A 26,713-nucleotide genomic window follows, 5' to 3' on the forward strand; every position below is an offset into this window, starting at 1 on the left:
GAGGCCCTGCATCAACACAGACGGGCCACATCTTAGCAGACACTAGTGCAAGAATTTCATTTTGATAATTTAACGAGGCCGGCATGACCTCCAATTTCGATCAGACTGCTTCCGGGTTAAACGGGGTTGCCGATATACGTGTACTTTTTTCTCTCGAAACTGACAAGAACCTAATTAGCATTCCCTCTAAGTGTAGCATCTCCAACAACAGCAAGAAGTACCCATGCTGTACCCAACGATAATGAGTGTTTGGAATGACATCAGCCCTAAAATAAAAGAGTCAGAGGAGCTTTAAACCTGCGAGTTGAGACATCACAGGGAGACTTTTCAGAAGCATGTTCACAAACCCCTTTAAATCATCATCCAAGTGTTTTAAATAGCAAAAACTAACTTGAATCTTTACTATCTCTTTCTTTTATAACGTGCGACTGGTGTGTACTTCTATCGTCTTAAAATGGTCACATTTTCCGGTTTCCTCTCATCTTTACATCAGCTTCCTCCATCTGTGTTACTTTCAAAACAACTCCTGCATATCAATTCACGCTCCAGGAAATATCCTTTTTTTTTTGCACTGATGCAATATGTGTGTATGCTTTTGATCAATGGTGAAAGTCAAACTCTTTGATACAGAGTATCAATGTTTTTCTTATAGCCTAATGCAGCACATGACACATAATATGACATGCCATCAGAGGGCACACTACCTTTTGTTTGCACTGGTAACCAACAAACCACCACATCTTTTACTTGTTTAACATGATTAAGTAATGAAGGGACATTAAATCAGACTGAGCCAGCATTTCTTTTTTAACTCATAAAACGTGTTTACAACACAGCTATCGTCATTACTCATGATAGAGATTAACTGGCAGTGTATTTCAATGTGATTTCATCTGTTTGGCACCCCACAGAGCAGCTGCTCCAGTCTCCTCTATAGAAGAGACAGACTTGCTTTTAGGCCATTGTGCTTTGATTGTAATTATGTTTTAAAAAAGTGTCCAGCAATATTATTTGTATGTTAGGGTTAGGTTATTCACCCAAACTAAAATATGGTTATTTTGACCCAGTGACACCAACAACAACACCAACCCAAGCGTTGGTGTTGATTTAAACAATTCGTCATTCAAATTCACGCACTGAAAAATACATAAATGAGACAAATTCATAAGAATAAGAAAAGACACTTACATGATTCCATTTTAAAGAAACCAATGCTTGGTAGATGTAGTCAACCAAAAGTTACATCAAATGATACACAGCATTGTCTAGCGTCGTCCTGTGACTGACAATGAAAGAGCTACAACACCACCTAAAAAGGGAAGTGGTGGAAAGAAGGAGAATTGGAACCAGTGACCAAACACAACAGATTCAAGCTAAACTCATTATACTGAAGCAGAAACAGCAGAGCAGGTTTGTTTCTTATCATTTCTGAACTATGACCTTTGGGTCAGTTTCAATGCACACAACTGGGAGAAGGAGCCACGTATGATTGGTTTGTTCCAGCCTGGCTCTTGTGAGAGAGGCAGATAATTGGCTGATGGCAAGACCCAAAGAAAAAAAAAGGATAAAACACTGATTTGATTGGTGTTTGATCCCTATTGGCAAGCACAGGTCTGTCTCCCTGCAACATGCTGGGTTCAGCTGTGGGGCAGGGACATGAGTGGACATGGCTGGATTAATCCAAGCTGTGTTTTGGTGTTATTGCCGTAGAAACCTGAATAAAACTGGATGACTTCAGGGAAGAGGGCTGCGTCTGATAGCAGCTGAACTGACGAAACTCTGGAAAGAAGTGGACAAAGCGACACAAGAGAGGAAGGAAAAAGTGAAAGAATATATTGAAGCTTGAACGTTACTGATAAAAGCACACAAGTCTCTCTCGCACAGCATTAAGTCAACATTCCTACGTTTTAACAAAAGATGGTTTTGATACGTTTGTGAGTAAAGAAACCTCTCGTATAATGAGTGTCAGCAAATATTGTTATCACAGGTTTATCTGGGACAAACAACATGTAAGACTTTAAGACTTTGCACCCATGAAAAGCAAGGAAACAGTAAAATGTTGATCTTCCTAGCATTCTCAATTTTCCCTTTAAAAGAAATCCCAAGAGTGGCCAAGTGATGAAGAGGATTTGTCTTGACTTGTCTTGTATTTGCAGTCATGCTCTCTGAATATTAGCCAGCAGGAAAAGTGTCAAACATCACCATGTCACATTGTCAGTTTGATTTCTGGTTGGACATTCACAGCAAACGGTGTCAACTGGATTTGCTGTTTTAGTCTTAAGAAGATTTTTCCGTCATTATTTGCTTCTGCAAAACAGACTCCAAAGTTTTTTAATGAATTAAAGAATCAATAATAGCAAATATGAAAACAACTTTGGCATGGTTAAAAAGCTAAAGTGGTTAAAAAAATTCAAATCTTTGTCTTTCTTGTAGTCGCTTGAGGTCGGAAAGGAGGTCAAACACAAGTGACAGGAAGTGTTTTTTACACTGTGGGAAAAATGTGATGTAGGAGGAGCTTGAGGTTGTCCAGTGGTTTGATCAAGAGTCTGCAGAATCCACCGGATTTAATGCCGCAGCAGCTCGTTTCACTATTCAACACGGCTTTGACCAGTGAAGAGGAACTCAGTGAAGTCACTTTCTGTGTGTTTGGTGAAATCAAAAACATGCAGTCTTGTCTTTACGACTCATAAAGTAGTACAGCGTATGTCTACTGCTTTTTTTATTCATTTCTTTTGGAGTTTCTTTTTTTACGGATACAAAAATGCTTAAGGCGTGCTGCTTATTGCATAATTACACATTAACCAGGTTAAAACAGTAGCTATCGGCTCGCTGGAGCAATTCATCCTGAGATTCTGAGCCACAGACTGAAGTGTTAACTTTTATAAAGTAACAAGTTACTCCTCTTTCATCTCCCTCTGCCCCATCTATTGAATCTCGCCTTTATTCATCGCACGCTTCATCTTTCCCAACACCCTTTTCTTTCTCCCAGTCTTTCTTTAGGTTTGTGCAGTCTCAGTGATTATTGAGGCTTACAGCTCAGCCCTTGGAGAAATCAAGCAGGTTTTTTTTATAGCTGAAACATTCTAATGGGTTCTAAAAATCCAAGTAAATCTTTGTTGTTTTGTTTTTATAGGAAGGGGCCATGGTGTACTTGAGCAACTTCATCTTGATTAGGATGCAGCGCATGTTACTGTAGTCCCTGCAGATGAATGCTGGAGCTGAAGGTTCAACGTTCTGGCTTAGTTGATGACGTGAGGTTTGTGCATGTGAGTGTATGTGAGTGCATGTGTGTGTGTGTGCATGTGAGTGTATGTGAGTGCATGTATGTGTGTGCATGTGAGTGTATGTGAGTGTATGTGTGTGTATGTGCATGTGAGTGTATGTGAGTGTATGTGAGTGCATGTGTGTGTGTGCATGTGAGTGTATGTGAGTGCATGTGTGTGTGTGCATGTATGTGAATGTATGTGTGTGTGTGCATGTGAGTGTATGTGTGTATGTATTTATGTGTGTGCAAGTGAGTGTATGTGTGTGTATATGCATGTGTGTGTGTATGTGAGTGTATGTATGCGTGTGTATATATGTGAGAGTGTATGTATGTGTGTGTGTATGCGAGTGTATGTGAGTGCATGCGAGTGTATGTGAGTGCATGTGTGTGTATGTATGTGTATACATGTGAGAGTGTATGTGTATGTGTGTGTATGTGTGTGTGTATGTGAGTGTATAGAGTGAAGGATGTGGGAAGTGAGAAAAAGAGCTGAAATAAAAGATAATGGCAGAATCTGCCATTTACACTATTAATATTTAACAAGTTTATAGAAATGTATGATACATTTATGTAGCCAGCAGCTGATTCAGTTTAATGACATATTTTAACAATGTTAGCAGTTATTATTTGACATATCATATTTTAATGTACCAACTGTGGGACACAAGCCAATAACCTTAAATGATGTTAAATGGTGGCATTAATCAAACATGAAAGTTCAAAATATCATCTCTTAAAGCTGCTCTAATGTTCTTATATTAACAATGGATCAAATGACTGTGTGTAAAATGAAGGTGGTGACGAACCCACAGAGAAATATCACTTTTTAGTTTCCCTCAGCTCTAAGGAGCATTTTAGTGTCTTTCTAAAAGAGTCAGATATTTCCCTCGGGAGTTGGAAACCAAAACAGAGATAAATGGAGAGTGAATACTGGAATTCCATTCGCAAATGAGCAATATCATCTTTATTAGGTGACGATATGTTAATGTTGGGTTTACAGATTTTTGTGCTGCCCTCAAGCGGCCAATAAATCAATGAATGCAGGTTTAAAGATATTTTCACATCCAAAGCACGTTAATATCCAAACAGCATTAACTGATCTGAGCAGTATAACATGCAAAAAGTCAATGCATGTTTGCCATCTACTCTACAAGGAAATGATAGTAATATTGTGACTCTTCCAGACAGAAACGCTCGACGACTCTCTCCCATTGGTTTTTCTCCCAAACACACGCAGAGATGAAAAATCTGTCAGCCCTGGGCCATGGTGCAGAAGAGGCTCAGTGTGGTTCCACCTCCTCCTCTTAAAAGCAGCACCCTGCCTACATCCCCTTCTTCAATCTTCCTCTCTCCTTACGTCCCCTCGCTCCACAGGACTCCCACCAACAGTGAGGTGTGTGTGGTGCACATGCATCTATATATATATGCAGATTCACGTTTAAGGAAAAGTTAAGCTTTACAAGGCTCCACGGTCTTGGCTTGATGAGAAAGAAAGCGACAGACCAGAAGCAGCTGCTGACAAATAAAAATTAACTAGCAATGCCGCCTCAGAGTCACCCACATGAAAGCTTCTCTGCTTGGTTATTATCCCACAGATAAGTGGCCAGGAGGGCTGCAGGCAGAGTACACACTAGTGAGTGTGCACATGTGTGTGATTACAAGAGAGTAAGCTCCTGTTCTTAAGTCCCATTTCCTTAAAAAAAAAATAGTACCTGGTGAAAATGGAAAAAAACACAATACAGGTTTGATCCAGAGCTCCTGTATGTAATAAATAATGCCACGTTTGATGTGTTGTAAAAAAGAACAGGAGCGAGACCTGGAGGGTGAAAAAGGGCTGAACTCACATGGAGCGCTGCACTGCCACAGATCAGCAGGACCGTCTTTCTTTTCATCATTTTTATAGCCCTGTCCAGCTTCCTGAACTACCCGCACTTCACTCACTCCCCGTTGCACACACACACACACACACACACACACACACACACACACACACACACACACACACACACACACACACACACACACACACACACACACACACAGGTATTCATGCTAGAGAAGTTGTCTAAACTCATTTGAAACCTTCCTGCCACAACAGATGAAAAGGCCCATTTATACCATTTCTCAAAATCAGTCAATTTGTGTGTCAAACAATTCACTTCAAAAGTGTCCATCAATCTGCCTCCATTTGTCTTGCATTTTATTTTTGGCAGCGATCACAGACTGAGATTATTGTTGGAGAAGACGACTGACGCTGGAGGCAAGAAAAAGGAGCCGCCGCCATCATCACAGAGCCCGTCGCTGCTTTTCTGTGTGAAACCCAGCCGCAAAGAACGTGCAGCCAGCAGAGGGAATTCAACATGGACGTGCTTTACCCAGAAACCGGAGGGAATCATAATAACACGGAAAGCAAAACAAGCAAGGGCATGAGATGGAAGGCACTGATTGACAAGGAAAGGGAGATAATAAATACTGAAGAGAAACAAAAAAAACGTTTTGTTTCTTTTATCTGCGGTCGATCTGAAATTGTGAAACTAACCAATGAGTTGCATGAAAAAATGCTCCAATTATCTCTTTGCCGAGCAGCTGATGCATGTCCTCAAACCAAACACGGCTCCAGGTTGTTTCACTAAATTGATCCTCATCTCTGGCAGAAGGTGTGAGAATCTGTGACACGAGCTGCTGAAAGTTGTTCATCTGGCACGAAACCTGCATGAGTCAGGTTTGAGGGGAAACTGAGTACATGCAGAATACTAAACAATGCTTCTCCTTGTCATTGGCCTCCCTGAATTTTCCCAGGTTTCCCTTTATTGTACCTCCTCCACTGGCTGCCTGTGGCTGTTAGTATCTAATTCAGTGTCCTGGTGCTGCTGCATACGGCTGCCAAAAGAGTACACTCCAGTCCTTCCTTCAGCCCCACACACACCGGCTCATTCTCTGCACCCAGTAACTACCAGGTGTGGGATCATTGACCTGCATCACTCCACCTCTCCTCTCCTCTTCCTGTCTCTTATGAATTACATCCTCATTGCTCAGATTACCAGAGCCTCATCAGAAACAAATGAATAGGATACTGACACATGCTGTAAAGGCAGTCTATTCCAACTTAGTTTTAACGGTCAAAAGTGTTAAAGATACAAGTTAACAATGTGGACAATCAGTGTATTCTCGTGAATGCGGAAGCAGGACATCAAGATGCATCACTCCCCTACATTTTGTCAAAATCGATGCATCGCATGTGATTGGGGATGCAACTTCTCATTAAATCAAGTAATCTCACATCTAATGGTTTAATCTATAAAATGTCAGAAAATAGTGAAACATCACAATATATTCAATTCACAAGCATCTAAAAACAGAGAAAAGCTGCAAATCGTCACATTTGAGAAGCTGGAAGCAGAGAATATTTCACCTTTTTCTTGTGTGAAAACGACTCACACGTGCAGATTAATTTATTGCCGGTCATCTAATCAATTCGATTTATTGTGTGATGGATAGATCATGAATGAACAAATTGCAACACTGGCTTTTTTGTCAGAGAGACGGTGGGTGTAAACAGACTGGGCTGCCTGGTCAGCGAGAGATTGGGAATGCTGCAGCAAGAATTTCAAATTGTCCATTCCAGTTAGACGAGTCACTCATTGTTTTCAATCCAAAAAAGTCGCTTCACCCAGTTACCTCAGCCAAACCGTCTCTGGTCGGGGTGAGGCAACTGGGTGAAGCGGCTTGAGGGGGATTCAAAGTGTGTCTATGGTCCACATGTCACGTTTCTGAAGTTTCAAAGATGACTAACCTCCCCTCTAACTAGCCTCTGTGACTGTTGTATTTGGATGTTTTGACAGTAAGATGAGGTGCACTGCATGGCCGATCACTCTACGTTCAAACTGTTTGTTTATGGCAATCAGGAAGTATTAAACGGCCTTGCTCATCCCTCATGGACAAATAACCACAGGAATGTTAGGAATGCTGTGAGAACAATGTTGCTGCTATTGGAATTCATCAGTGGCCACAGTGTAAACTATTTAATAGAGCCCACTTGGATGGTGAGGCGGTTAGGGATAAGCCACAAATCGTCATATTCTTGGTGACACAGGGTGCATTCAACTCTGACTCTGAGGACTCGTTGCCCAAAGGCATTTTACAAGTTCGACAAGACAAGTCAGGCTGCTTTGGTAGGTTACCTTTAATAACCCACCCACCCCTGAGGAATTGTAATCATCAGTATTAGTGGCAGGTGACCAATCCAATGTGTGAAACAATGTTTCCTTACAGCATAGACAAGCACAACTAAATGTATCAGAAGATTTCAATCATGACGGTGGTTTCACAATTTAAAAAACAAAAACAAACAAAAACAAACGGTTTTGGCAACATGCAAATGACTCTAATGCATCCAAAAATCTATACATATCATATGTTGGTGTATTCTGTTAAACATTTACCACCAAATACTGCTGCAAATTGGTTGTAAAGCATTCCTTTTCATAACGATGCATTGTCAGCGATGACATGGAGACACTCGAGAAGTCAGCAGCTCATGTTATTGACACAAAGTTAAAAGAATGGAAATCTTACCTTTGTGCTTCTCCATTCCCTCGCCGTTTCACCTTCTTGTCCCTCCTCTCATAAAATTCAAACAATCCCAAAAGTTTTGCAGACAGGTTTCTGAGTGATGGGACGGAGAAAGTGTGCAGAATGCAGCCCGACGCTCCCGTTTTCAACAACACACTGACTGACTGCTGGCTGGGTTTGAGATTTGACGGAACAACAGCGCTCTCCTTGTCTTCCTAATCTAGTTTTGCCGCACCTCCTCCCGTATGCAGCATCCACACTGCAGTTCGGTTTCTCCTTAACGTGTCATTCAGGGGCTCCCATGTGTGCCATAATAACAAAGTGAGGAAAAGTTTCACTTTTACACTAAGAGGATGGCATTACGTGCGTCTTTCTACGTATGCTTATCTGCTATCCAGGTTCCGATTCGGTTTGATTCCTGCTAAAAAAAACAAACTTAAATCTTGTTTTTAAAATAACCCATACTATCTTTGACTGATAAGACTAAATAAGTGTGTGAATCCCGTCAGAAATATGGGTTAAGTTTGCATAAAAGCTCTGTCAAAACACATTTCATCCGCAAGTTATAGGGGGGGATCCGTTTGCTAGATCAGACAGAAAGAGAGGAAATGGTGTCTGAGGACAAAACTCTGACATGGAAGGCTTTCGATATAATTACCAAGATGAAGATTTCTTTAAAAAAAAAAAAACATTAGGCGATTACTTCTGTACTTTTACACATCAGAAAAGTGAAGTTACCTGCCCCGTGGGAAGGTATGAGAGGAATGTCACGCAGAGAAACGCAACGTGTTGCAGAAGATGATTGCAATGCATGACGTGCATGCGAGGTTGTTGTTGTTGTTGGGTTTTTTTTTGTTGGGTATAAAGCTATCAAACTTAGCTGAAGGTGTTTTATTGTAACCGGGCGGCAATCGCAGAAACAATCGGGGCGATTATGTGGTTCAGTAGCAAAAGAGCAAAACCAGAGTACCACTTGGTCACGGTTAGTTACTGCTGCACCGGGTCACGCCCGAGATAACACGCAGGTGGTATTCCCGTGAAGTCATCTGATACTGGCTAATGGAACACTTTCTATAGGCTAACTGCAGCAGACAGCAGGGTGGGGGTGGCAAGAAGCACCTTCTAATACGGAAATGTCTCTGTTTAGCTATGGTTTAGTCACAGCAGACTATTCAGATCCTAATACCACATAGAAAATACTCCACTACAAATTATTAATGAAATATATGTAAGCAAAATGTGCTTAAACTGAGTCATTATGCAGTAAACAATTCCCTGTCAGTGTTTTACTATTATTTATAATGTTTCTGAGTAATATTGCTGCTGCATTAATATGAATGTTGCATTTTACTGCTGTAGATGTTTAAGGAGTTTATTATAAATCTACAGCAATGCATCATATTCTGGAAGAACATCATATGTTTGTCCTGTAACAGCCACGTATCTCTAAAGAAAAGTCAACTTTTCTTGTTTCTTTTCATACAGCTTTGCGATGATGCATCCAAGAGGTGGATTTCCCTTAACAAATAAAGAAACACTTCATCCTTCAGTTTATCAAACATCCTACATATTCCCCCGTCCTCTTCATTATTATTACTATTATTATTATTTTGTTACACTCAGAGTCACAAGGTGCGGCGGCTCCTGACTCAACGGTCAGAAGGCTCAGCGTCAGACAAGGTCAAGATCCAAACTCAACATAGACACAGCAGAGACTGAGAAGACATTTGAACTCATGCCATTAAAAAAACAGCTATTATTGCTAGTTTTGAGCATTTATGATATTTATTTGACAATGCACACACATGCATGCAATCCCATACCTTATTGATAGAAAGTTATTTATGAGCATTGATGGCAATATCTCTGCAGTGCACGTACGTCTGTGCCTCTGTGTGTGAACATGAGCTACAAAAGCAGCATTAGCCTCTGGACATTTTATCATGCGAATAGTAGCTTGAACTCAGAAAAGTGTTTGTAATGGGAAGTTGTATTAGTGTATCCATATTAACGCCAGGTTTATATCCATCTCTGCTGACTGTGTTTTCCAATAATAATATTATGAACTGTGATCTCTTGGAGGTCAATGTTGTCATATACCTGCCAAAATGTTTTGCTTAATATAACACTATATATCGATATGCGTGATATATATAATGAGCCATACCATGAGGCCTTTAAAGCCTTTGTGCTGTAACGGTAGGCCCAATAATAATACTTAATGCTTCAAAACAACAACACTGAAACATTGTGTTTTTTGGTTAGACTGACATGAAGTTTCAGCTTACAGAATCTAAATCAATGCTCTTGTCAGTTAGGATTAATTTACAATCAATACTGTAGGATAAGCTGGTGGGAGCAATAACAGACCAGCCATTCAGCAGGGATTCTGTTGAATGTACTCTGTTTTCAGATACATGTAAAACTCCACAGGGTCTGTTTTCAGGAAGGTAAGCTGCCTCAAAATGTTGGCACAGCTATTTTTCATTCTGAAGACAATGTCTGGCTTTTGAGTCGTCATTCATTGTAACAAAGGCTGATAACAATTTGGATTAAATACAGTGGCACCTTTTTTTTTTTTTTGTCTGTGTGTGTCAAACTATTGTTTCCAAAGCCAAGAATTAACTTCCTGGCTCAATGTTTTATTTTTGTTAGTTATGCACGAGTACAAAAGGAGATTTGAACTTGAACAAATCCTTTCACCTTCATCGTGGGCAAACCTCACTGTACGGTGATTATTCAATTCTCAGCCTTGAAGCTGTGTGTATTAGTCTGAGTCTCTGCTCAGACTTCACGGGTCAGTTAAAAGTCATACGGGTGATGTCACAGTTTCTCTACGCTATATCGTATAGCCCTGAGCAAATGGGGAGAGTGTGAATGTGAGTCAGGCATGATGATTCAGCAGGAATTGAATACAAGGGTGGTCTTTCTTTGTCCCTCTCTTGTCCACAGCAAAAGAACTGTCTTCATAATCCAGCAGGGGAATTCCTATTGTGCAGCAGACCTTTGGAAGCCCCTCGCCGTACGGGTGGTTTCAGGTCTTGGAACATTCAGATTTGGATGATTTGGGGTCATCGTGCTTGTCCCTGTGTGTCTGAGGTATTTGTGTGTAGGTGTAGAACAAGGATGCTAAAAGTCTATGAGTGGATCAGACACAGTTGAACTTCACAAGATTACATTTTTGAGTGAAAGGTGCAAATGTGGAGTGGGCTTCTCTCCTCTTTTTTATGCTGCTGATTGGAACACAAAGAGCATTCCTCAGCTGTGAATCAGAGGACAAAGGTCACTGATTCAACTCTAACTCAAAATGAGCACTGGACCCTCTTTGATTCAGGTGCCTTTCCCACGTTCGCACACATATACACATAATGCACCTCCAATCCCCTGAAAAGAAACCCCCCCCCCCCCTCCATTTATTTAGGTATTTTCATCTAATCTAGTCTAAACCCATGCTCCCACTCTTGCTGTTACGTCTGGGAATTTCCAAAGAAAGTTGAATCCACTGAGTGTGCTGCACCTCCCTGTTGTTTTAAGAACATTTAGACCAAGAATGCAGAGGGCACTGGCCTCAGACACACTGCACCTTGTAAAGATGGTGCTGGTTTTCCCGCACCACAGAGATGTGTACACCTCGCTAAACGCCAAGAGGCTCTCCCGTGGCTTAAGCAGAAGAGTGTTAAGTCATAGCGCGATAATATTGTTTTTAGTTCATGTGTGCTCAGGTTCACGGTAACCTCTGTGGAAAATAAACAGAGGTTCTTCAGATTTCAAAGTGTGCGCGGATGACTCATGTTAGGGCTGAGAAAATGTGGATGCGATACTTTTTGTGACAGCTTAAATCTCGCCTGCCAGGTAGGTTTAGTTTGTTGAACACTGAAAGGGATTTTAGCAGTCGGGTCTCCGCACAGTCAAGTTTTACATAAGATGACAGGTATTTAGATGATTCACAAAATATACCTTTGCTTTACTTCTGTGTCACTAATACTGTGTTACAGCTATTTTTGTCTTAAACATTATAGTCTACATCTAACAGGCGTCACACTTCTAATACATTTTGAACGATCAAGTTATTATCTGCAATACAGAACAAAGACATGTAATCCCTAATATGTGAAATCATAGCAGAAGTCTTCAGATAACTTCAGAGCTGATTATATCCAGACGAAGGCTTCCTGCTGTGAATCATGTGTGTGTGTCAGACAGCTCGAGCAGGATTTCCGTTATTCTTTATTAATGGGTCTGAAATGCAGCTCCAGGATTTATTTATAGACAGTCTATGGAGAGACTTGGAGAGATTTACACTAGGAGCTGAGCTGTACAGTTTACATTAATGGAATAATGCATGTAAATGCAATTGGAAACTGTCCCTTTAAATCAATCAATTACCTCAATTAGCCCCCCCCCCCCCTTCTCCCCCTTAAACTCCATCCGGTTGTGTGTGTGTTGGCTCATAACATAACTGTGCTGCCATTTGGCCTGGTTCCTCTCAAGAGACTTATATCTCAATAGACCATCAAGTGTAAATAAAGATGAAATAAACAAACAAAAACAATAATCCCTTAGTATAAATATTGCTATAAGATACATATGCATGACAAGGTTTGGTGTCACGGTGGAATATTAATTTGGCATTAATTTTGCTTCAATATGATAAAATAAAAGTACCTTTTTGCTGAGAACACATTTTGACATGTCACAGAAAATGCACAAGTGTAAATAATAAATTCCATTTAGCTGAGTCAGTTTCAGGCTCTTGGTATTGTGCATGGTGGCTCACTGTCACACTGTCACGGCTTACTGGGACACTTGAATAGAACGGCGCCATCACTAATGTTATTAGTAGCCTAACATCTGTGCAATGACTATGAAACCTCCACAGACAGAACAGAGACATCTGTTCAGTTACTCTTGCTCTATTCATCCAGCCCTAAAGCAAAAGGCTGTAGTTGTTGTGTGTCTGTGGTGAAGCATGTACCCCACTGTCTTACATTTGAGGGTCTATTCCTGTATGTCACTGTGTAACATTGCCACCTGCAGGTGTAGACCGAGAAGTGTGGACAGCTATACATACATTAAATCTTCTAAACAAACCAAAAATGACAAATAAAGAATGTGGAATTATTGCATACTTGAAAGTAAATGATGACTTTTCTGTTATAGAGAGTATGAACATTATCTAGTATATAAGAAGAATTATTTTTCATGTTCAACACTATGTCGGCTTCCATCTGCAAATGAATTGGCGTATGTATGATAGATGCTGCTTGATACAACTGCAGACTTCACAAAAGCCCTAATGTGTCAGACTCCTCAGCTTGGCTGCTGGCACCGCGCTGACAAGCCTCACCTCAAACAAAGATAAGTGCTCTTTCAGACAGATGTACTCCCTCTGATGTTAGGGTACTGTAAAGGCACAATAGAGCCTCCTAAAACACATGAATGATAAGAGACTTTATTAGAAAGCGCCCGTCCATCCTTGACCTTGCCGCTGATTCTTTTCCCCCAACTATTATTGTTAGTTATTGAAATTTCCTGAGATGTGCCAGGAAGAAAACATAATTTTCACAGACAAATTGACATTCAAATGCAGATGCAGAAGGTTTGAGTTCAGCAGGGTAATTGTAGCTGTAAAAAGTACCTTTTTAGGATTAGCATCACTGACTATTTTGTGATATTATTATTATTATTATTATTATTATTATTATTGTTATTATTATTATTATTATTATTATTATTATTTGTTGACAGTATTTACCTTCCTCACCTGTCACCTCCCTGGTCACATTGTTCAATGATGTGCCATTAAGAGCCAATAATTCAAAATGTATGAACATAAAATGGATACAGATTTTTATTTTAACTAATACATCACATCAATTTATTTAGCAAAATAGCATAACTTGTGTGATGTTTGGCGGGACTAAACACCTGCATGCTTTTGACCTTCAACTACACAGAGAGGTTTTATTGATTTATTGTACCTGAATAAGATTTCATGATATATATATATATATATATATATATATATATATATATATATATATATATATATATATATATATATATATATATATAACAAAAACCATTACAAAGTTTAAAGTCTTTCTAAAATATTCTTGAAGGGAGATGTAACCAAATGAGATCTTATCGGTCTCTGCTCGTGAGATAGTTTGCATTTTAACGTCAAAAGGAAAGGACAACAAGGGCAACATTTCGCCAAATGTAACTATATACCTGGAAATATTTAATCTTAAAAACGTAAAACACGTCCAGTTAAATGCCGCATAAAATATTTTTTATGGTTTTTGACACTGTACCTTTAAATTGAATCCGTTTGCAGTACGCATGCGCAGCCTGTGTTTAGTTTTCTCCAACCTGATGAACTGTCCAGTGTCGCTGCGCTAGCAAATCCATCGCTGCCAGTTCTTGTCATGTTTTGAGAGCAACAGGGGTGTTTTTTCCCCACTGGAATACAAGGAGACACTACCACACAATGCTGTTAACGAAGTCTACGTTTCAAGGTGCTTAAATTGCCGTGGGAATAGACCAGTAGGATCAACAACAGTTCAAAGTATTTGCTCAATGCCCCCCAGTCGGCAAGAATAGCCTTCCAGTTCCCAACATCACACCACATCCATGTTGACTGCGGCAGCCTTTCCACTGGGTCCAGGGCTACAAACACCACAACCCCTTTGTTCTTCCGTGGCAAAGATACGGTTAAATTGCAGCGGTTTGTGGAAGGACCATCGGATGTTACAATGTACATCCCTGTTTTCAGCCTGAAGGATTGTTTACGCATTAAAATGGCTGCTGAAATGGTATTTGGAAGAGAGTGGTCTTGAGTCAATGCAGTAACGTTACATTACCTAGCAGAGGCCAAACTGCCAGTACGCTACACAGTCTAACGAATGATGTGTTAGCTAGTCACAGTATTCAACGAGTTGGCTGCTTAATTAGCTTTAATCGATGGTCGGCTTTTTCGGTAGCTTCCAACGAGAGGTAGGGTGAAGGGAAATCCTCCCACTACAAACCTATGCATGCGGTTAAACAAGCAGCCTTTAAAAACACGTCGCTAACATTACGTTTTTAGCCGTTTTGCGTCGTAAACAGGCTTAGCTAAGCCTTATTGTGAGTATGCCTAACACTCAACGAATATGCAGGACTTCTTTGTTATAATTAAAACAGCCTGAGTAGCCGAGGCTTTCTCCCAAAGCAGACCTAAAGGCCCCGGTCTGTTACTCGGCTTGGTCGACCTGGCGAAAAAAATGGATCCTGGGGGGAAATGTAAGAATGAACTCTTTCTTTTTGGACCCAAACTAGCCACCCACGGCGACCTGCGAGGTATCAACAGATACTTGGTGGTCTATGTTTTGTTTTACTTTGTGCTGTACACTCACGCCTCCCCGGCGAAACCGTGCGACAAGAATTGTCTCTCTGGGAAATGTATCAACGGAACCTGCGTCTGTGATCGAGGATGGGTTGGAGACCAGTGCCAGCACTGCCATGGCAGGTTCAAGTAAGTGGCCATGCACTAAATCTCCTTTCATCTGTGACCAACATCATTATCAGCAGCAGCAGCAGCATCTTTGTGGTGTCACTGTTTTCACAATCCTCAAGGTATTTAGTTTAAAAGCTGCTGAGCCTCCTGAAGTGTGTGAGGATCAACTATGATGTGTCAGTAGAGGTCATTGACACTCAACAACAAACCTGAGTGTACCCATGTTTTTGGGAGATGGGTTGCAAAAAAAACGCCTCCCATGAAGAAGACAAAACCCCTTTTAAACACTTTAATTTAGGTTCAGCAAACAAGCTGACTTAAACTATATTTCAAATAGCTTTATCAGCCTCCACAGACCTGTTGAGCTCAGGGCTCATATTCCACATATTTGCATAAAAATGTTTGTATCGAAAAGTAGCAAATGCTTTCATGACATGCAAACCACATAATACCAGTAATTATCTTTTATTTTTGATTTGATTTGATTCATCATTTGATCTTTAAAAATGCCACCGTAATTCCCTAAAACCGAGGGTGACTTAATGAATTTGCTTCTTTGCGTTCGACCAAAAGGTCCAAAACTACAAGAGATTTAGTTTAGTAGCAGAAAAGGCACCACATCTTCACTGTTAACAAACTGCAACTAAGTAATGTTTGGTATTTTTGTTTCAAAGTTAACAATTAGTCCCAAAAAAGTAGCAGATTGTGTTTTTTGATGGATTTACTAATATTCAATTTATCATATGGGGAAAATGTCTCATTTCGCCTGCAGCCTCACAGATTCCTTCCATTAGCTGTTTGTGATTTAGAGTTCACTGGAGATATATATAGGAATGCATTTCCCACATGTCTGATGATGAAGAGTAAAAGAACGAGTAATTACAGACTAACATGCACTCTTATATTGACTAACGTACTGATGCTTTTCTATTGATTAAAAATAAAACACTTAAAGAAATAAATTCCTTTTATTGCCAGTGAAAGGAAGCCTACAGTAGCTTTTTAGGAAACATCTGCAACTCATTTTGCATAATGCCATGCAGCCTATATATGGTGACGATTTCTATTCTTCCTAAATTGGAAGAATATGAGTAAATATCATGTCAACCCCCGAAACGGGTGCAATGACGGATTGTGTGCACATAGGTAGTAGTTATGAAAAGGTGGGTGGGGGAAGGGAAGACGTCAAATTGCTATATAATAATAATATTGACTGACTCTTGACGGGAGCATTTTGAGGTGCACTCTGAGGCACAGAAGTGCTTTGATCACAGTAATTACCTTCTTTGCTCCTGAAATATGTCCGACGGTGTGATGTGAGGATTTAACAGTTCGCTTCTCTGGAGTCAGTGTGGAGAATGTGGAGACATGCAGCCGAGTTAATACACGAGGAATTACACTTTGCTGCATGAACACATGTTGTGGCTTCCCTCCATAACAAGGTGTCAAATCCTATCTTTGAAAGTTAAAGTCGCCACCGCAGATTATGCTGCGTTATAATGTCTGAATTTTTAAAGGGAGAAGAACCGAACATCACAGTGGTGCGGACGGTCTTGAAACATTTAGGGACAGGATAGTGTTTCCTTGTGAAGTCTTGGATGTCTGCGCTGCTCTCACTCATTGCTGGTTGCATGCTGCCGGGTGTTTATTGACCAATAGACTTTGCATAAAGTCTTATCAATCTGTAGAAACCCCTCAAGCATATCTATTATAATCCGTGCTTTAGTGGCGCGAGTAGTAAACTAATATTTTAAGCCATGTGTCAAGATTACATCCTATGCATTGCATCTTTTTGAGATTATAACCCATCTTTTAGTCCATTATCCTGTCAAAACCTCTGAATTAACAGTATTCTTATATCATGTTATGCACTGAAAACAACAGCTGTGGACATAAAAGGGGAATTCAATTCACTTCCTGTGTTAGTCACACCACCCACGAGAGCCCAGTATGTATTTGTGAAGACAGAAAAAGTAACCAGGGCTCTCAAGTCTTTTTGTGACGTCAAGGTCTGAACGTTATCAGTCGACAGATACTCATTTTGTGGCTCCATCAAGTGTTTGTCTCAAAATCCAACGTGTCGCAAACCAGAACATTTCATCACCGTTTCAAATAACTAGAGATGGGTAATCTGTTATCTGTTAGAAGGTAGGTAATCATCTGCTATCGTGACGCAGCACTGTGGCGTTTAACGTGAAGAATACTTCATGGGCAAAAAAGCAAAGGGGAGCCTTTTTAATAAGCGACCGATTATTGAATCTTTTGGGTGACGAGGATTGACCTTACACTGACGTTAGGCTTTTTGTCTCGCAGCTTGCGTGATGAATGCAATGTGTGACACTGTAGTTAGGCTTGGCTTCACAATTATAGAAGACTTTGAACAAGGACAAGAGCGCTGCCTTGCCTAAAGACCTGAGTGTGTCACAAGACAGTTGTCATTTGTTAACCTTTATACTCAAAAATACTTTTAGTGAATAAGATCATTTACTTGCAAACTCTTTGAAAAAAGTTGAAACCAGAAGACTTGGATGTCGGGCTGCTTTCGGGGAAACAAAAACCCATGTCAAATGCAGAAGAGAAAGTTGACAGACTTTCAGTCTAAAAGTCTACTTCCTATTTGTCTGACACTTGCTCGCTGTTAAACGTATTTATTTATTTATTTATTAAAGAATAGATTTCAAACCACAATATACAGACATTCACTTTTTTTATTGATCTATTTCATGTTTCAGAAAAAGGTCTAAAAGTCTTTTAGGTAACACAACAAATTAGATGATTACTTAAGATGCTAATGTTTCCTCTACTTTAATACCTTTTAACTGTCATTTGTCATTTTAATGCCAAGATGTCATTTGATGAAAAAGTGTACCCTGAGGTGACGGCGTCAAGAAAATCAGTTGCTGTGAAGCCCATTAATTGTTAATCCTATACGTGCATACCAATCCGTAAACGGCCATTAGAAGTATTGTTTTTATTTTTACTGAAAATGTGTTTCTGTGATTTGACACATTCTACACGGGGCAACATGTTCCCGCTGTGCTGACGGCGCCGACCTCTGTGATCTTTCAGGTTGACGGAGCCCTCGGGATACCTCACCGACGGTCCAATCAACTACAAGTACAAAACAAAGTGCACGTGGCTCATCGAGGGCTAGTGAGTACCTTTTTTTGGTGTGTTTTACTGAAGGCGAGCACGCACAAGCCAAATGCTGTGATGCCAAATGTTTACATGCAATTAAACAGATCAGCATCTCTGTTGGAGGAAGTTTACTTTTGTTGCTTACACAGTATGAGCCCTGGGTGTCTGAATCCTGCAGTCACTCCCTATTAAAATACAAAACATACTGTATGTTGTTCTTCATATGTTCATCCATGAAACTTAAACCGTTATTTACTTGTTTCTTCTGCAGTCCGAATGCGGTTCTTCGATTAAGATTTAACCAATTTGCCACAGAATGTAGTTGGGACCATATGTACGTCTATGATGGAGACTCCATATACGCCCCGCTGGTTGCTGTTTTCAGGTGAGAAACTCCAACACTTAAAAATATTTCCAAATGAATATCTTTATTTTTTAAGACATGAGCTTGACATGATTTTGCAGCGTGCGTCTGCTCGTTCTGATATAGCCGAGAGTCATTGGTTTTGTCACTGTAATTTATAATTGGTGTGAATTATGAGAAAGATTGATGGCAATGAATTCTCTGCGTTTGTCCACAGTGGTCTCATCGTGCCAGAGATACGAGGAAACGAGACGGTTCCCGAGGTTGAGACGACTTCGGGCTACGCACTGCTCCACTTTTTTAGCGACGCTGCCTATAACCTGACGGGGTTTGAAATATTTTACTCGTAAGTATCCGGTTATAACTACAAGCTAAACGTAACATAATATAAAACCTCACACTGTTTGTACTTTAGGAGTTGAATTCCTCAGCAGGAACCAATTCCATTGAAGTTTAGTTTTTGGCTATCACCTGTGTTCGAGACATTTCTTTTTAGGTTTTCATTGATGCGTATTATTTATTATAAACTACAGTGGACTGTTTTCCACGTCCATTTATTTCTCCTAGGTGTTGATTGATGGTAAATGTTTCTGCGTCTGTCATTTCAGCAACAAAAAGGCTGGCACAAGCCGCAGCAACAATCACTGTTAAGGACTAGTGACCTTTTCAATCGTTTTTCATTATTCACCAATCCGTTCTTTCCCCCGCCGCACTTAGATGATGCTCATTAATCTTCCTTAGGCTCAACGTAAAGGTCTGTGAGTGGCCTAAATAGCGCATAAAGTGCTTTCTAAATGAAAACATCCTTCTGTCCAGGATCAACTCTTGTCCCAATAACTGCTCTGGCCACGGGAAGTGCACGCCTGGTAACTCGGCCGCCAGCAGAGTGTACTGTGAATGTGACAAGTACTGGAAAGGCGAGGCCTGTGACATCCCATACTGCACGAACAACTGCGGCAGCCCCGACCACGGCTACTGCGACCTCACCGGGGAGAAGTTGTGCGTCTGCAATGACAGCTGGCAAGGTAACGGCAAGCTGCAAACTTTCAGATCCAAAAATAATGGCTTAATGTACCTAAACTAAGTAGATTTTCATTACTCTGGCAGAACATGTTTTGGTTTCTGCATGTTCACTGTAACTGGAATTTATTAGTCAGGTTTTGTAGAGATCTCAGCACCTTTTATTCACACACTTCCAATAATAATGAAGCAGTCTTAGTTAATTCCCCACATTCAAAATACTCACTGATGACTCATGTGCACCATACTTTTGCAATCCCATGTTGTACAATGCTCCTCCCATGTGTGCTGTTGTGATTATGTTGAAAGATGTAATGATGACTGTGTTAGCAGACAGATGTGAACAGCTGTGTTGTTTTGTGTCATAATGCTGATCGGTAACACGCCGATAAGCCCTGTGACGGTTATTATTATGTGCCTCCAGCTGCAGGGTACCAAATGCTTTCTCGTGATGAAACTTGACAGAATCATTAGCGGAGGCATGCGCTTTCTCAGCACAGACTTCAATCACACACAGTTTAACATATTCACACCTCCTTGCCTGTCATGTTCGGTTAAAGGCCCTGACACGCCAAGCCGACATAAAAGTACTAGTGGCAATGACTCTCCACACCAGCAGGCGCCGGTAGTCTGTCAAACAAGGCAAGAGGAAGACCTCTGATTGCTTATATACAAACAAGAATCAGCGTTTTCCTTCCATGTTCATCGTGCTGATCAGTTGGTCTTCAATTGCTTCATTCCAGGTGGCCAGGATGTTGTATAAAATCTATACGCCTTCTGTTTGTCCAGTTTGACTTAAGTCGCTTTGTTTGCACGTGCACTGATTCGCTAAAGCTGAACAGCCAATAAGAGTGATTTATTCAACATGGCTGGAAAATGCCGACAGCGCGGGACACAGTGCACAAACGAGGCCGACAGACGCTCACCGACATCGGCAGACATTAACCGACAGCCGATATCGTCTTGGTGTGTCACGGCCTTAAGGAGCGGTAATGTTTCAGTTTAGCGCCGTGGCGGATGCTGCTGAAAAATCCCACTAAGAGTGACTCAGCATCCAATGAATGTGGTTCTTCGTCTTAAAATAGTGCAGCTATGAAGAGGATTTTATTTTGGAAATGTTGAGCTGAGATCTTGAATACCATGGTAACATTGTTGTTGGTTCTTTTCACACGAGCCCTCGGCTGTAACTTCTCTCTCATCCCGTCTTGTAGGCCCAGACTGCTCTCTAACTGTACCTTCAACCGAGTCCTTCTGGGTTCTACCGAGCGTCAAGCCCTTTGGCACGTCACTCGCCAGAGCTTCCCATAAGACTGTAGTGCAAGAAAAGGTCATGTGGGTCGTGGGCGGATACACCTTCAACTACAGCTCCTTCCAGATGATTCTCAAGTAAGTGAAAGCAGAGCGTGTCCCAAAGTATTGATTTTTCCACAATAAATTATTCTGTTTTTGAATGAAAAAATAAGAGAAATCGGAGCTCGCTGACCTCCTCCGAGGCTGTTTCCATAAATGAAAAAATAATCTGTAAAAAATAACCCTGTAATTCTGATCCGCTCAAAAATATAATTGGTTCTTCCTTGGCCCAGGCTTCATCCTCCCACAAAGTCAGGCCAGCAGTTTTTCTGTAATCCTGCTGACAAACAAAGCAACACACCAAACTGAACTTGGCGGAGTTCATCGTACAATGGAGATCGATAAACAAACACCAAAACATGCCCGTCTGCATCATAGCCCGGGTAGAGTTCTCTTTACTCCATTAAAAGCCCCCCAGTCTCAGATTAAGTCCTGACCATGCCTTACTCTGAATGCTCACATACATATCTAAGCAACAACTACTAAAAAAGGAGGAAGTGTAGAAAAGCGATCTGTCTATGTATGTGGCGAACTGTTTCATGTACTTTGTGAACGTATAGGTGTTGCATTCACTTAGCTAAATTGAGAATTTAGTATTTAGTGTACTTGGATGGCTCCCCAGAACTGACGTCTGTGCCGAGTCATATCCTGGCTCAGAGTTAACTGATAGGAGTTGCCTGGAACGGCTGTCTCCATGTTTGGTTCTTCAGCAGGGGCTGTGTTCCCTAATTGAACCTAAAGTATTTTGAATGTGTGATAATAATAATAATAAGCTTTATTTGTATAGCACCTTTCATACAAGAATTGCAGCCCAAAGTGCTTCACAGTAAAAACATAACAATTAGTACAAGATTTGACAGAATAAGAGCATTTACAGTACAATAATCACAGTGTTAATGTAAATGAGTGTGAAGTAGCATTAAAAATTGTATAAAATAACATTGGACATCATGCCTCGTTTCCCTATCTGTGCCGTACTTAACGACCGTCCTGCCGGGAAATCGCATTCATCACACCATTCTTGTAAATGCTTTAAACTGTCAGAGCCATATTTTAAAAGCATGAGGTCAACAATGGGCTCCTGTGGCCTTTCAACTGGTTTACTCCCTTTGCTACACATTCTTGGTAGTCTTCCCGTTTCATAAACAAACCCCAGTTTGTTAAGTTTTATGAAATCTATCTGTCTATCTCCAATAATATTACACATTTATCAGAGAAACTTCCTATTTTTTCCCGTGGTAACAGTCTATTTGATCTCAGAATACACACTCTTTAATTTATCGAAGTTACCTTTACACATTCAATGTTAAACCAGTTATAGCAAAAACGAACAGTACAGAATGAAATCATTTAATTGAGTTTAAAGTGGCATAGAGTAGCAGCATTATTAAAATAAATAAATATCACCATTAAAAGGCTAAAGTAAAGAGATTAGAATTAAAATAGTCTTTACAGAATAAAAGCATTTAGTAAAATATATATTAAAAGGCTAATAGTAAAGAGATAAAATAGCAGCTTTAATAAAAGCATTTAAATGAGTTTAAAGTAGCAGCCTTAAAGATTGTATAAAATATCACCATTAAAAGGCTAAAGTAAAGAGATATAAAATATCACTATTAAAAGGCTAAAGTAAAGAGATATAAAATATCACCATTAAAAGGCTAAAGTAAAGAGATATAAAATATCACTATTAAAAGGCTAAAGTAAAGAGATATAAAATATCACCATTAAAAGGCTAAAGTAAAGAGATATAAAATATCACTATTAAAAGGCTAAAGTAAAGAGATATAAAATATCACTATTAAAAGGCTAAAGTAAAAAGATATGTTTTTAGTTTACTTTTGAAGATATTGAGCGAGCTTGCCTCCGTAATGTCTGCAGGTAAAGTGTTCCATAGCTTTGGTGCATAATTGATAAAGGCTGCATCCCCAATTTTCTTTTTGGATGTTTCTGGGAACCTTTAATAAACCAGTAGTGGATGATCGTAATGTTCTTGGGGGCACATAGTTGATTAGAGAGTTGGCAGTGTAACTTGGTGTGGTTCCATTTAGGGCTTTGTATACAAGAAGGAGGACCTTAAAGTCAATTCTAAAAGTTACTTTGTGATGACATGACCATGTGTTTCTTTTTGTATTGTGAACACCGACAAACATTGATTCTCCTGCGTTCATCAATGTGCAAAACCTCAAGCTTAAATCTTAAAATAGATTCATGTGAAGTCACGTAGGCACCAACAGTGTTTCATGCAGTCAAGTGTAATGTTGTGTTTCTTTTGCTCTGCAGCTACAACCTGGAGAGTGGCATCTGGAACACAGGTTCCCATCAACAGTGGACCGGTGCCAAGATACGGCCACTCACTCGCTGCCTGCCAGGTAAACACACACGCATTGCCTCAACCGCTCTGGGTGCAGATGGAATTTTGAAGACCTCAACTGTCAGTAGGAGGGAGGGAGAATTAGATGTGGTGAAAGAGCAATACAAGTTTGCTCACACAAAAAGAAAACCACAGTTGTCGCTTTCAACGGGAATTGTGTTTTCAGAGTTAACGTGTCCTCTTCGAATAACTACATGTCTTCGTGCACAGTTTTCTTTCTCATGACCACACATCCGTGATTACATGGAAAAAAGATTAATACTACAAGTCTGCAATATTCCCCTTTTTTAACACGAGCGCGCTTTATGGCTCTATAACTGAACAGTAAGTAGATGAAGGAACTCAACATTTTCTATTATTATGTGTTGACCCACTACAGCCTTTCCTTTCACCTTTATTACAGCATGCGTCAGCTCCTCTGCAAGCTTAGTTTAAACCCTCAACTCTTTTCAGGACGATCTCTACATGTTCGGCGGGAAGCTGGAGGCGGGCTGGGGGAACGTGACGGACGAGCTGTGGGTGTTCAATGTACCCAGTCGGACGTGGCAGCGGAGAAACCCTGTGGTCGGGCCCCCGGCTCAGGCTCAGATTTACGCCGTGGAGGGTCACTCGGCCCACTGTGTGCCGCTGGACGAGGGCGAGGCCATCATGCTGGTCATCTTTGGCTACTCCCCCATCTACAGCTACGTCAGCAACGTTCAGGAGTACAACCTGAGTGAGTCACACAGCCTTAAGTTTCCCAGTCCATCAGGCTCTCTATATTTGTACATCCCACCCATTACACAACATCTGGTACATTGCAGGAAAAGGTATCTGCTCGAAAACCTTTAACTTAAATACTGTTAAACAAACATATCAGTCAGCTTTAATTGGTAGTAAAAAAAAAATTGAAATTGAAAACCTGGCAGCAAAACTCTTGGGAGTCACCAAATTTCACAATTTATTTTTTGGAACATTAAATCCTATGAAGTGCACACAACGACACGATGCTAACCGTTCATGCCGGTCTGTTTTTGTACATCAAGATTGTAAGGGTGAAGAGCTCAGCGGTTCTCAAATGACTTTCATTTTCTTTCTCCAGTATTAATAGCTTCCTGTTCATGTGTCCTTGTCAGGGTCCAACACATGGCTGGTGCCCGAGACTTATGGTGCCGTTCCCCAGGGAGGTTACGGCCACAGCAGCACGTATGACGTTGCCAGTGGGAGCGTGTATGTTCATGGAGGCTATAAGGCACTGCCAGCCAACAAATACGGCCTTGTCGATGACCTCTACCGCTATGACGTTAACACCCGGACATGGTAAATCCTACACATATTCATTATGCATTCATGTTTGCGTATACGACACTGCTTGGTGCATGTTTTCTCGTTACTCTCGCCCTTGACCCATTTGTCACGCATGTGTTCCAGGTTCATTCTGAGAGAGAGCGGCTTTCCACGGTACTTGCACTCCGCTGCGCTCCTCAGCGGCACCCTGCTCTTCTTTGGCGGCAACACACACAACGACACATCTCTCAGCAACGGGGCCAAGTGTTTCTCTGCTGACTTCCTCGCCTACGACATCGGTAGGACTCTTATTCTACTGCTATTCTCAACGACATGCCACAGTTTGAATGGTGACCTTTTCCAGTGGTGTTTTTTATGTCAAAAACAAATAAAAATGCTCCCTTACAATATGGTCTTGTGTTTTCCTTCAGCTTGTGACGAGTGGCGACTCCTGCCTAAACCAGACCTGCACAGGGATGTCAACCGCTTTGGTCACTCCGCTGTGGTCAGCAATGGGTGAGTCTCACTCAATATCACACTTTACTGCATTTTATAGGTATTACTTAAAGAATTTATAATCGAATGATCAGATTTATCTTTATTTCGTTCCTTCTTGTTTACACTCGTGTTTTTCTTTGCCAGGTCCATGTATGTGTTTGGGGGCTTCTCCGGCGTGCTGCTCAACGACGTGCTGGTTTACCGACCCCCCAGCTGCCAGGCCTTCTTGGCAGAGGACGGGTGTGTGAAGGCTGGGCCAGGGGTCCGCTGCATCTGGAGCCGAGGTCGCTGTCTGCCCTGGGAACCCAGCATGGCTAATGGAAGCCTCATTCCTGCACCATTCTGCCCCCTTAAACCTGGTGAGAGACACTTCCAAAGATTCTTTTTGCATATTTATCAGAGCTTTAATTTCTGCTTAAATCCTCCTCTCCACACATTTAATGTCCCATCTGCTATTCCTAATGTAACTAGTAATAATAATAATAGACTAAACTCATGTTCCTCCTTTTTGAATTGTCAACTAGTTAATGTGAGCTGAGTTACAAAGTAAAGAAATATTTCCATCCACACTTGTGGACATGTATTCCAGAAACATGTATGATTGTGGACCATATACACAAACATACCCTCATTACTGCAACGTCCCTCTCCCCTATTTCTTTTTAGTCACAGTGGATGAGCGATGCTACCGGTTCTCAGACTGCGCAAGCTGTACAGCCAACACCAACGGGTGCCAGTGGTGTGATGACAAGAAGTGCCTCTCTGCCTCCAGCAACTGCACCTCTGTGAGTGGTCCAACAGGGGGCGCCGGAGCTCTTCTGGTCTTCTGATGCACTGTGCTTGGGATATTTGGGCGTTTGATGTCTCTGTGTAGAAGACTACTGTCCACATGATGCACATTGCAGTTTAATCAATGCATCATAGAACAAAACAGGATTATATTTTAGAAGGGGGAAGACATTTACTCGCACACGTTCTCCCAACATTTCAACATTCCCCGATAGCTTTTGTTAATCTTTTTATTTTTATATTCTCTCTCTCCTTCTGTTTTTCTGTAGAACGTGAGGAACTTCACCGAGTGTCCAATGCGGAACGAGCAGGTGTGCAGCAAGCTCGCCAACTGCAAAAGCTGCTCGCTGAACCTCAACTGTCAGTGGGACCAGAATCAGTCAGAGTGCCACGCTTTGCCTGGTAAGATAGACGTTGGACCCCCTAAGCACATTTCCACACGCACAAACACACACCATCTTTATTGAAGGCTTTGGATTTAGTTCACACACGCATGCACGAGAAAAGGGTCAGGTTTACTGCTTTTGTTTATTTCTTTTGCTGTAAGTGTAGCACTTATCCTTATCCTTGATCTCATGG

At 40.9% G+C, this 26,713-nt stretch overlaps 2 protein-coding genes across 5 annotated transcripts in view; one reads left to right on the top strand and one right to left on the bottom strand.

The window, feature by feature from the left end:
* afap1l2 (actin filament associated protein 1-like 2) overlaps nucleotides 1-8,454 on the bottom strand; it is a 34,281-nt gene extending 25,827 nt beyond the window's left edge. The window contains exon 1 of one of the 4 annotated variants that reach the window (XM_029456000.1): nucleotides 7,841-8,454. In XM_029456000.1, the coding sequence (XP_029311860.1) occupies nucleotides 7,841-7,856 (16 nt within the window). In that variant the 5' untranslated portion in view covers nucleotides 7,857-8,454. The remainder of the gene's footprint in view (nucleotides 1-7,840) is intronic. The other 3 variants (XM_029456001.1, XM_029456002.1, XM_029456004.1) reach the window with 3 other exon arrangements.
* Nucleotides 8,455-14,202: 5,748 nt separating this feature from the next.
* The window catches only part of atrnl1b (attractin-like 1b), a 61,061-nt gene continuing 48,550 nt past the window's right edge, over nucleotides 14,203-26,713 (top strand). Inside the window, 15 exon segments of the mRNA XM_029456026.1 lie at nucleotides 14,203-15,353; nucleotides 18,405-18,488; nucleotides 18,745-18,858; nucleotides 19,055-19,183; nucleotides 19,654-19,862; nucleotides 21,069-21,243; nucleotides 23,491-23,521; nucleotides 23,523-23,579; nucleotides 24,035-24,296; nucleotides 24,697-24,880; nucleotides 24,992-25,146; nucleotides 25,279-25,363; nucleotides 25,490-25,704; nucleotides 26,012-26,130; nucleotides 26,404-26,536. Of these exon segments, the coding sequence (XP_029311886.1) occupies nucleotides 15,103-15,353; nucleotides 18,405-18,488; nucleotides 18,745-18,858; nucleotides 19,055-19,183; nucleotides 19,654-19,862; nucleotides 21,069-21,243; nucleotides 23,491-23,521; nucleotides 23,523-23,579; nucleotides 24,035-24,296; nucleotides 24,697-24,880; nucleotides 24,992-25,146; nucleotides 25,279-25,363; nucleotides 25,490-25,704; nucleotides 26,012-26,130; nucleotides 26,404-26,536 (2,203 nt within the window). The 5' untranslated portion in view covers nucleotides 14,203-15,102.

The sequence above is a fragment of the Cottoperca gobio genome, chromosome 19 (assembly GCF_900634415.1).
Source record: "Cottoperca gobio chromosome 19, fCotGob3.1, whole genome shotgun sequence".
In the NCBI taxonomy this organism is placed as follows: Eukaryota; Metazoa; Chordata; class Actinopteri; order Perciformes; family Bovichtidae; genus Cottoperca; species Cottoperca gobio.